The 12,344-nt window shown below is 44.9% G+C and overlaps 1 protein-coding gene across 2 annotated transcripts in view; it reads left to right on the top strand.

The window, feature by feature from the left end:
• The window catches only part of atad5a (ATPase family AAA domain containing 5a), a 57,129-nt gene that overhangs the window by 30,265 nt on the left and 14,520 nt on the right, over nt 1-12,344 (top strand). For both annotated transcript variants that reach the window (XM_068003851.1, XM_068003852.1), the window contains exons 13-19: nt 751-836; nt 2,074-2,213; nt 4,166-4,340; nt 5,244-5,420; nt 6,010-6,155; nt 10,156-10,249; nt 11,791-11,855. In XM_068003851.1, coding sequence (XP_067859952.1) covers nt 751-836; nt 2,074-2,213; nt 4,166-4,340; nt 5,244-5,420; nt 6,010-6,155; nt 10,156-10,249; nt 11,791-11,855 — 883 coding nt within the window. The remainder of the gene's footprint in view (nt 1-750; nt 837-2,073; nt 2,214-4,165; nt 4,341-5,243; nt 5,421-6,009; nt 6,156-10,155; nt 10,250-11,790; nt 11,856-12,344) is intronic.

Genomic DNA, 12,344 nt, shown 5'->3' on the forward strand with positions numbered 1-12,344 from the left:
ATCAGGTACCTTGCCCAAGTGCCCATTTTTCATTTGTGAAAGAGCATCAGCAGACAATCTAATGCTGGGACAAATCACAGCCAAGCCCAATCCTACCTCTCTTAGATGTCTGTGCACTCCTCCTTTTCAGCAGAGGTCATTAGGTAGCAATCAGGAGCGGGAACCCTCTTCTACCTCCCTATTCCAGGGACATTAAGGCTGTTGCACCAATTGCACCTTCAGCTAACAACAACAACATGCATTTATATAGCGCCTTTAATGTAGTAAAAGGCGTTTCACAGGAGCTTTATCAAACAAAATTTGACACCGAGCCATATAAGGAGATATTAGGACAGGTGACTAAAATCTTGGCTAAAGAGGTAGGTTTTAAGGAGCGTCTTAAAGGAGGAGAGGTTTAGGGATGGAATTCCAGAGCTTAGAGCCTAGGCAGCTGAAGGCACGGCCGCCAATAGTGGAGTGATTAAAAATTGGGGATGCGCGAGAGGCCAGAATTGGAGGATCAACTAACTCAACACAAACCGGGGATTAAACTAAAAACTTCTCTAGCCTTCGTGACTCACAATCGCACTGGGAACTACATTTATAAACCAAACCACCCGGTTGTTAACAGTTTAAAAATAGGCCCCGTGAATGATGGGAAAATAAATGCAGTATTCGTGGGGAGTGGGAGGGTTCTGAATGAAATATGCAACAAGTTGTCCTGTTGCACTTAATGCACGTTTTTGTGTGTTTTTTTTGGAAATAAATCAGTTGGTTAATGGAATGGAAGAAGCGAGCCGATCAGGAAGAAAAGAAGAAGCAAAAGGAGAAAAAGATTGAAAAGGATAAGAAACTGGGTACGTGACATTCCTGAACTTTGGTGTTCTGCCTTGTGATGTGGCTCGGTGATTCGGCGTACCGTGCCGCAAAATGTTCAGGTGTGAGTTCCCACTCTCTGCATGGCTGGAGCTGAGGCTGCACACCTCGTTCAACAGAAGAGGAGAAGTTGGCGTTTCCCCTGGCAACTTTCAAATGAAATCATGAAGGGATACGGTTATATGATTTTAATACCGTGATTCACTGTATTAAAATAGTGTCCTGGCCAATATTTATCCCTCAACCAACATCACTAAAACAGATTGTCTGGTCATTATCACATTGGTGTTTGGGGGAGCTTGCTGTGCGCCAATTGGCTGTTGCGTTTCCCTACATTACAACAATAATTTGCATTTATATAGCACCTTTATCGTAGTAAAACGTCCCAAGGTGCTTCACAGGAATGATTATCAAACAGAATTTGACACCGAGCTGCATAAGGAGATAGGTGAATACACCTGAACATTTAGGACAGGTGACCAAAAGCCTGGTCAAAGAGGTAGGTTTACAACAGTGACTACACTTCAAAAGTACTTCATTGGCTTTGGGACGCCCTGAGGTCGTGAAAGGCACGATATAAATGCAAGTTATTTTCTTGCTTTCACACTTCAGCAACACATTGAAACAGAAACCTCAAGTTGATTCTTAGTGGGGAGCTGCATTGAGAAGATATGTGCATACTCAGAAATTAAACTCTTTGATTTAGGGAGACAATCGAAATGTCTTTGAGATATTTTAAGTTTAAATGTGGCTGCCTTGCTGTTGTTGCTAGGTTCACATTATTGCATTAATCAATATTTTCAGGCAAGTAAATTTTAAAATTTACCCCCGTGTTGTAGGCTATTTTAGAACTACACTTGGACTTCAGTGTTTAAGGATAATTGTTAACCTGGATGTTTTATTGAATGTCGTTTGAGCCTCTTTACCCTGTCGAGTTCAGTGGCTCCTCCTCAGCATTTGCTGTTTCAATCAAAAAACATTGTGGAAAAGTTGAAATACGTTAACACAAAAGGCTGCTTTTAAATTAAAAAGGGTTTTGATTGTGCAAATCCAGCTTTAATTTAAGAGTGAAAGGGTGCTGCCGACAACAATCCATCCTTCTCTTTCAGAGGCTGGCTGTCTTGTGTATTTCTGATGTATTTCTGTTTTTATTACCAGTATTTGTGCTTTTTGTCTCTAATCCACCTTTGTTCTTCCTACCTCTTTGTCTGTTTTCAGATGCTTGGGACAACAGCGACTTTAACATGGAGAGTTCGGAGGATGAGGATTTTTTGTGCAATACGGTGCTAATTACCGGTCCTCCTGGTGTTGGGAAAACGGCTGCAGTTTACGCCTGTGCTCAGGAGTTGGGTTTCAAGGTTTGTGCTCCGATACGACACACCGCCTCGTCTCAGCACGGTGCCTTTTTTTCTAACACCTGAAGTTGTAACGCCGGGAATTTGCTCGAGGGTTTTCCCAATCGGCCACCTTCACTTCAGCGGAATATCAGCGCAAACCCCGGATAGACACTTAAAAAGGGTTTCCGCTAAAGCTACAGCGGCCTATCAGGAGAACCGTCCACCCGAGGAAATTCCTGGTGCAAATGCTTTTTCTCTGGCTACGTGTGTGTGCCTGTGTTTGTCTGTGCACGACACGTTTTGGGCAGGAAGAGCTTGAAATAACGCTAGTTTGTCTGGGCCTTTTGAGATTCTGATTGGGAGGAAGTGCCTTTCATTGTTTAGGTCTAACTTTGAGTAAATGTTGCTTCCTGTTGATTTAAGATGTGTACAGCATCATTTGTTTTTAGTAACATAGGAACAGGAGTAGGCCGTTCAGCCTCTCGAGCCTGTTCCACCATTCAGTGAGATCATGGCTGATCTGTATCCTAACTCCATTTACCTGCCTTGGCTCCATATCCCTTAATACCCTTGGCTAAAAAAATCTTATCAATCTCAGATTTAAAATTAACAATTGAGCTAGCATCTATTGCTTTTGGTGGGAGAGTGTTCCACACTTCTACCACCCTTTGTGTGAAGAAGTGTTTCCTAACTTCTCTCCTGAATGGCCCGGCTCTGATTTTAAGGTTATGTTCCCTTCTCCAGTATTCTTTCCTGAAGGCACTAAACAGTGCTGGGCCCATACTAATCCCAATCTCTGTGAACTCTATGTAAATTCACTTCCAGGGGGGAGGGGGGTTGCTAAATAATGATCAGGATTAGAGACCATGTCTGATTTTCTGCTCCCTAGCCCAGAGGCACTGAATCCATTTGTAGCCCCCCACCTGACCATTATTAAATTATGCCAGGATCTGTTTTATTTAGCCAACGGAGTGCATTAGTGCTATTTTAAATACTGTATTACCTTGTATTTCTGGCCAATTCTGCACAGCAGACCCAAAAACTGATAGACAAATTGTAGGGACGGCAGAAAGATGAGCATCCAAATGATCAAACTTAAATTAGCCCAGCTAGTAAAATGTTGAATCTAATTTTTTAATACGTGGTGTTTTCCTGCTGCTACCGTGCCTTGGTATTGAGTTGGTTCTGATTCCCAGTCCATGGGGTTGGTGTCACAGGACAGCACTGAAGGTGGGCCAGAACATGCACTGAATCGCCAGTGTGCCTTGTGTTATTTAATGCCGTCAAGGCACAGTACACTGCAATCATGATGTCAGTAATGCTGTAGGAACCTGAACTGGTTGGCAGGAAAAGGAAAACCAGCAAGTAAGTAGCACCAACCACACTTGCCCAGTTTCCATGTGGTTGACTGCTGGTAGAAGGGCCGAAGGGGCCTCCTCCTGTGCTATTCGATTCTATGATTCTAAGTGTGGGCACTGGTTGACTGTTGTCTACCTTCGGAGCGAGATCTGTTTACATGTTGGTGTTTGGGGAGCTGAACGCTTCTATCACGTTCTCAGCACTGGATCACGTACAACAGGAACGTCCAATGTTTTCTATCTTTGTGGACTTCTTGGGTTAGCACCAGAGCATCTTTCAGGTCATGAGACGTTTCAATCCTTGTTCCCGTTAATTTCCATGTATCTGAAGCTGCTGATACTAAGAGACCTTGGTGCTCTGCTATAGGATTTATCCACCAATGGGACAACAGCGCTGAGGCACAGCCCGTTCCAGACCTTCACAAAATTCAAATAGGTCAAATTAGCAACTGAGTTACCTTGATTTTAAAGGCTGGATTGCCAGGGCTCATGTGCTGCTTGCCTCATAGTTTGGGCACCCCTGAAGTAGACCTTGTGCAGTTAAAGCAGAGTAACACAACCAGGTTAAATTATCGGGGTGTCGAATATCCCTTACCTGAATGTTTATTTTTGTAGGTATTTGAAGTAAATGCTTCCTCACAGCGAAGTGGCAGACAGATCCTCTCTCAACTAAAAGAAGCCACACAGTCTCACCAAGTTGATAAACAGGGAGTGAGTACACTCAAGCCTGCCTTCTTCAACAACTACAGCAGTAACAGGCCGCTGTCTGCACAAACAGCCAAATCTCCCAGTAAGTACAAAATCCTGGTGCTCTTGCCAACAAATTCCCCATTTTGTAGAGTTTTGTTTTAATTGACAAGCTAGCTCTGCGACGAAGCGACATCACCAGTGAACACTTTCCCCAGATCAGTTTCTTTGTGGTGTAGGCTTGCTTGCAGCTTAATGGTTCTTTGACTTTGAAGTAATGCCATCGACTCCTGGCTTGCTGATCCTGGGTAGTTTCCTCCTCTGCACTGCACTGTCGGATGTGAACCTAGCAGCCCAGAGACCCTGTTATTCCTGAGTTTCCAGACCCTCCACCAGTATTGGAACTCCCCGCGCTGCCATACAAACGTGCTAAACCACTTCAAGGTGTTGCCCTGCTTTAACCGTGCAGGGCTGCCGCTTTGCCCTTCTTTGGCACCTCCATATTTTGACTAACATCTTAACGCTCATTCTGCTGGGTGTAGAGAAGAGGGGCGCGAAATCAGATTAGTTCATGGCATAGAACATTTTAGTGGGGGACAGAAGCGGGAATAAGAAGGGGGCTCCTTGTAATCCTGGTCTACGGATGGGGTGGTGATTAATTAATAAAGTGTTAATTATCTTTGCACTTCTTGTGTAACTTGCCTGCCTGAAAAGAGGTGACACAGGTGTCTTTCCAAACATTTGCCAATGAAATTCTAGAACAGGGTGCCTGGAGATATTTAAAAGCCCCCAGGATGACACTACCCTCCCCTGTAAGGGTAAGCCTGGCTCTCCACTCTCTGTATCTTCACTATCACAGCCAGGATGAAATGAGAAACCATATTATGGGTGCAAATCACCTTCTACCTCTCCTTGAGATGAATTGCAGCTCCATTGGACCCGCACACGGGAGCAACATGTTCAGTTTCTTTGGCTGTTCAAATGTTTTCATCTCCTGTTTCCACAGGGAAAGCAAACTCTCCCAAAAAACTAGTCTCGTCGCCCAAGAAGCCGCCTCTGTCTCCGAGGGGAAGAGGCTTAAAGAAGAACCTAACACCGATGTCTTTAGCCAATTTCTTCAAAGCCCCATCAAAATCGAACAAAAGTGAAGAAACAGAAATACTTGAAGTCAGGGAGATGAATGGTAAGAAAAAATGTTTTCCCCCCAAGCCACATGCCCTCCCGACTCCAAGTGATAAAGTGGCACTGGGGAGGGCGGGGTGGGGGGGGGGGATCAGAAATTTCCTCCGAACATCGTGGCCTTGATTGGAATTCTGTTGTGTTCAGAAATCACGGGTGGTACCGACCGCTCTGTGACACAGGACGTTAGAGTCCCACCCTAGAAACATTTTCCAGTTGCTCTCCCTGTGGCAAAGTGCCTGGCCTTCTCTGGGAATGTGGGAGATTGTGGTTACAAACCCAGTTGCCAGCACTGCTGTAAAAATAACGCACCTGTGAAGCGTCTTGGGCCGTTTTACTACGTTAAAGCCGCTATATAAGTGCAAATTGTTGCTGTAAAAATGACAGACTTTTTAAACGAAAACCAGTTTGCAAGCTCAGTAACGTTACTTAACCTACTAAATGCCTGAAATTAGTTTTTTTTTATTAGGAGTTGCACATATGAAAGGTGAGCAAACCTCAATCTGCACTTGGTGATTAAACTGAGAACTGGAGGAGAGTTGCTGACATTTTTCATTTGATCAAATTGTAATTTCCCTGCTCTTTTTTTTAAGACAAGCCGTGGAAGAACTGTAAGGCGCAGAAAAGCAGCCCCCAAGTTGCGGAAGTAACTAAGATCCCCTTTGCGTCAGAGAGCAAAGACACGGGGTCCGAAGAATCCAGCAGAAAGAGTGCCACGTCACTCATCCTGTTTGAGGAGGTATGTTTGTGCAAATACTCATTACAGTCAAATCCACTTAACTGATAAAAAGAATAAAAACGTTAGAGAGGATAAAGTCTCCATGCACAAATCCCTTTTCTATCTCTTCTAATGATAGCTGTTCCTATTAAATGAAGAAAATGTTTAAATGAATTGCAAAAGTTTGGATTTATTTGTTTGGTTTCAGTGAAGCAGTACAAAACTTAATGTCTTATGCTCTTTTTGCCAGTCAATCTCTGCCTCAGCTGAACTGCTGCTGAAAATCTCGTCCGTGCCTTCGTTACCTCCAGACTCAACTATCCCAATGCTCTCCTGGCCAGCCTCCCACCTTCCATTCTCCGTGAACTTGAGCTCATCCAAAACTCTGCTGCCCCGTATCCTAACTCGCACAAAGTCCCGTTCACCCACCTCCCCCGTGATCGCCGACCTACATTGGCTCCCGGTCCGGCAAAGCCTTGATTTTAAAATTCTCATCATTGTTTTCAAATCCCTCCATGGCTTCGCCCCCTCCCTATCTCTGTAACCTCCTACAGCCCTCCAAGAACTCTGGGTTCCTCCAATTCTGGCCTCTTGCACATCCGCCACTCCCTTTGCCCGACCATTGGCAGCCGTGCCTTCAGCTCCTAGGCCCTAAGCTCTGGAATTCCCTCCCGAAACCTTTCCGCCTCTCTCTCCTTCTTTAAGACCCTCCTTAAACCTGCCTCTTAGGACAGGTGGTCTAATATCTCCTTATGTGGCTCGTTGTCAAATTTTTGTCCGATAATCTCTCGTGTGAAGCGTCCTTGAGGCATTTCACTACGTTAAAGGCACTATATAAATGCAAGTTGTTGTTGAAGCTCTTCTTTTGGTGCACGCCATAAAAATATAATAGAAGTGCTAAAAGTTTGAAGTGGTGTTGTCCAAACTGTGACCAGTGGATCACGTGCGTCTGCAGGCTCGGGAAATCCGGCCGATGGAGCCCAGGCAGCTCACTATCTATTTGCTCATGTACACCCTGGTTTGTCCTGCTTGAATGTTACGGAGTTTCGGAAGGGCTGTTCTCATCACTGTAGTATGACTAGATAAATCTTAAATCAGAACAGCAAGACCTGTTGGTATCTGCTGCTTGAGATCCATGCACATTAATGGGAACATGGATTTAAACTTTACATGTGGCTCCTTGCTACACACCTCAATGGGCCACAGAGGTCGAAAGCTTGGTCGCTCCTGTTTAAAGGAATGGTCCAGGGAAAGGGCCCTACAGTTACCTTAATGTGTGTGTGTGTGTGTGTTCAAACTTATAGTACAGTATCTCCCAATTGACGTGACGAATATAACATAGTCACTAATAAATCCAATGAGGAATTCAGGAGTAACTTCTTTACCCTGAGAGTGGTGAGAATATGGAACTCGCTACCACAAACATGGTTACATTCCATATCCAATTAGAGGGTGAGAAGGTTGGTTCTCAAACAAGCGTACTGAGCTTGAATAAAGGAGACTATGATGGTATGAGAGCGGAATTGATTAAAGTGGACTGGGAAAATAGTTTAAAGGGTAAGACGGTACATGAACAGTGGTGTTCATTTAAGGAGTTATTCTACAACTTTCAAAAAATATATATTCCACTGAGGGAAAAAAGGGTGTAAAAGAAATGACAGCCATCCGTGGCTAAGTAAAGAAATTAAGGATAGTATCCGACTAAAAACAAGGACATATAAGGTAGCCAAACTTAGTGGGAGGATAGAAGATTGGGAAGTCTTCAAAAGACAGCAAAAAGTAACGAAAGGATTGATTAAGAAAGGGAAGATAGATTATGAAAATAAATTAGCAAAAAATATAAAAACAGATAGCAAGAGTTTCTACAGTTATATAAAAAGGGTGGCTAAGGCAAACATAGGTCCCTTAGAGGATGAGACCGGGAAATTAATGGTGGGAAACATGGAGATGGCAAAAATGCTGAACAAATATTTTGTTTCGGTCTTTACGGTAGAGGACACTAAGAATATCCCAACAGTGGACAAACGGGGGGCTCTAGGTGGGGAGGAGCTAAATACGATTAAAATCACTAAGGAATTGGTACTCAGTAAATTAATGGGATTCAAGGCGGATAAATCCCCTGGACCTGATGGCTTACATCCTAGGGTCTTGAGGGAAGTGGCAGTAGGGATTGTGGATGCTTTGGTAATAATTTTCCAAAATTCTCTGGACTCGGCAAAGGTCCCGGCAGATTGGAAAACTGCTAATGTAACACCGTTATTTAAAAAGGGTAGTAGGCAGAAGGCTGGAAATTATAGACCAGTTAGCCTAACATCTGTGGTGGGTAAAATTTTGGAGTCTATTATTAAGGAGACAGTAGCGGAACATTTGGATAAACATAATTTAATAGGACAAAGTCAGCATGGCTTTACGAAGGGGAAGTCATGTCTGACAAATTTGCTTGAGTTCTTTGAGGATATAACGTACAGAGTGGATAAAGGGGAACCAGTGGACGTAGTGTATTTAGACTTCCAGAAGGCATTCGACAAGGTGCCACATAAAAGATTATTGCTCAAGATAAAGAATCACTGGATTGGGGGTAATATTCTGGCATGGGTGGAGGATTGGTTATCTAACAGGAAGCAGAGAGTTGGGATAAATGGTACATTCTCGGACTGGCAACCAGTAGCCAGTGGTGTTCCGCAGGGGTCGGTGCTGGGTCCCCAACTCTTTACAATCTATATTAACGATTTGGAGGAGGGGACCGAGTGTAACATATCAAAGTTTGCAGATGATACAAAGATGGGAGGGAAAGTAGAGAGTGAGGAGGACATAAAAAACCTACAAGGGGATATAGACAGGCTGGGTGAGTGGGCGGAGATTTGGCAGATGCAATACAATGTTGGAAAATGTGAGGTTATGCACTTTGGCAGGAAAAATCGGAGAGCAAGTTATTATCTCAATGGCGAGAAACTGGGAAGTACTGCAGTACAAAGGGATCTGGGGGTCCTAGTGCAAGAAAATCAAAAGGTTAGTATGCAGGTGCAGCAGGTGATCAAGAAGGCCAACGGAATGTTGGCTTTTATTGCTCGGGGGATAGAATATAAAAACAGGGAGGTATTGCTGCAGTTATATCAGGTATTAGTGAGACCGCACCTGGAATACTGCATACAGTTTTGGTGTCCATACTTAAGAAAAGACATACTTGCTCTCGAGGCAGTACAAAGAAGGTTCACTCGGTTAATCCCGGGGATGAGGGGGCGGACATATGAGAGGAGAGGTTGAGTGGATTGGGACTCTACTCATTGGAGTTCAGAAGAATGAGAGGCGATCTTATTGAAACATATAAGATTGTGAAGGGGCTTGATCGGGTGGATGTGGTAAGGATGTTCCCAAGGATGGGTGAAACTAGAACTATGGGGACATAATCTTAGAATAAGGGGCTGCTCTTTCAAAACTGAGATGAGGAGAAACTTCTTCACTCAGAGGGTGGTAAGTCTGTGGAATTTGCTGCCCCAGGAAGCTGTGGAAGCTACATCATTAAATAAATTTAAAGCAGAAATAGACAGTTTCCTAGAAGTAAAGGGAATTAGGGGTTACGGGGAGCGGGCAGGAAATTGGACATGAATTTAGATTTGAGGTTAGGACCAGATCAGCCATGATCTTATTGAATGGCGGAGCAGGCTTGAGGGGCCGATTGGCCTACTCCTGCTCCTATTTCTTATGTTCTTATGTAAGGAGTGATTGAGGCGAATAACATAGATGCATTTAAGGGGAACCTAGATAAACACATGAGGGAGAAAAGAATAGAAGAATCTATAGACAGGGTTAGATGAAGTAGGGTGAGAGGAGGTCGTGTGCAGCATAAACGCCAGCATAGACCTGTTGGGCCGAGTGGCCTGTTTCTGTGCTGTAAGTTCTATGTAATTTCCAAGGGTGGGACTCTGCCCTATACGGTTTCTACCCACAGCACGTGCCCCCAGGCTCCCAATTGCTCATTGCTTTTAGTGATGCCCATGCTACTTATTCATTTCTCTAACAGGTAGATGTAATATTTGACGAGGATGCTGGATTTCTAAATGCAATTAAGACCTTCATGGCAACAGCGAAGCGGCCGGTTATACTCACCACCACTGGTAAGTATCTGCGGAGTTTTTAAAAAGAGATTCATTCTGTTAAACCCTAGGTGCAACAACAGCTTTGTTTCTTCCTGCTGGGTGATTAACAGTCAGATGACCGTTGTAATGTAATTTCCATAGCTTCCTGCCTACAACAATGAGCAGTTGTGTATTGTACTCCTCCCGTCTCTTCGTGCAGGCACCAGTTATTAACGTGCCTTTATAAGAAACTGAAAGGTTATTTCCTTGTCGTTTCTCAGCGTGAGGATTCGACGGACTGTGAGCATTGAAACTTGGATGAGATCCACGTAAAGTATATTTTACAATAGATCATAGGAACAGAAGGAGGCCATTCAGCCCCTCGAGCCTGTTCCGCCATTAAATTAGATCCTGGCTGATTCATATCTAACATATCCAAATCTTAATCTGTCCTTCGGCCTCTAGCAGACCGCTAAAAAGCACCTGAATGTGGCCTGCTGAAGACCACATCCGAGTCTCCAGATGATATAATCCATAAATCCATGTTATGTGATAATTCTTTAAATCATAACACTGGCAAACCTGGACATCAACATTCAAGACAAGATGAGGTAGCGGAGAGGGGCTGCATTGTACCATCCTTTGGATGAGATGTTAAACTGATGTCCTGTCTCTGCCTGTTCAGGGGAATGTTATAGATCCCGTACTACTATTTGAACAATATGGGATTAGAGTGAGAGAAGGAAGGGGAGACTTGTAATCCTAGTTAGTACTGAGCCAGGCTTAGGGCAAATACTGAACCCCGCTCAACTCAGTGGCAGATGGCCAGAGAAGAACCCGTCAAATATAGTATTTAATAAGTTCTTCCCCACTCTAGATCGGGAGCCCGGGTGGAGAGTTGTGGGCACCAAACTACCATCTGGTGGTTGCCCTAAAATAGGTAGTTTTCCTTTTTTTAAAAACCCAAAATAACAGCAGGCAGACTTGTCAAGACTGTCACACTGTGCCGCGTGTACCCGGCCTGCCTGCTGTCACACTGTGCCGCGTGTACCCGGCCTGCCTGCTGTCACACTGTGCCGCGTGTACCCGGCCTGCCTGCTGTCACACTGTGCCGCGTGTACCCGGCCTGCCTGCTGTCACACTGTGCCGCGTGTACCCGGCCTGCCTGCTGTCACACTGTGCCGCGTGTACCCGGCCTGCCTGCTGTCACACTGTGCCGCGTGTACCCGGCCTGCCTGCTGTCACACTGTGCCGCGTGTACCCGGCCTGCCTGCTGTCACACTGTGCCGCGTGTACCCGGCCTGCCTGCTGTCACACTGTGCCGCGTGTACCCGGCCTGCCTGCTGTCACACTGTGCCGCGTGTACCCGGCCTGCCTGCTGTCACACTGTGCCGCGTGTACCCGGCCTGCCTGCTGTCACACTGTGCCGCGTGTACCCATCCAGTAACATGGGAAAGCTCCATTAACCGTTGCAGGGATGGTTGGTGCCCTGTTATGTGCGAGCACTCCTGGCTGTTGATGTGTTGTACTTTATAAACATTGAATAGCTATCGGCCCATGTGTTTGTTATCGATCCTTAGATCCCAACTTCAGTTTAATGTTTGAGAGCTGCTTCGAAGAAATCTGCTTCAAAGTGCCATCTTCAGTAAGTTTCACTTCAGTTTTCATTTGTTGTAGTTTGTGATAAAATATCTTTAGTGAACTGGTAAGGTCTCGGGTATCCTGGCCAACATTTATCCCTCAACCAACACCTAAAAACAGATTATCTGGTCATTATCACATTGCTGTTTGTGGGATCTTGCTGTGTGCAAATTGGCTGCCATGTTTCCTACATTACAACAGTGACTACATTTCAAGAAGTGCTTAATTGGCTGTAAAGCACTTTGGGACTTCTTGAGGTCGTGAAAAGTGCTGTATAAATGAGAGTTCTTTCTTTCTTTACTTGGGCCTGAGTGTTATGAAATTCCCTCCTTTTCCCGTCTCCGGCTGCCCCTCCCTCTCTTCCTGCAGGCACTGACTGGTGCTGGGGAGCAAAACAATCTCATGGGTACTCGTAGCCCTACAGTACTTCACCCGAGTGCCGGCAAGCTTTCGGAAACGGAAGACGTTGAAACTAAAACCCAATCCTACCCTT

Source organism: Heptranchias perlo, chromosome 23 (assembly GCF_035084215.1).
Source record: "Heptranchias perlo isolate sHepPer1 chromosome 23, sHepPer1.hap1, whole genome shotgun sequence".
Classification (NCBI taxonomy): Eukaryota; Metazoa; Chordata; class Chondrichthyes; order Hexanchiformes; family Hexanchidae; genus Heptranchias; species Heptranchias perlo.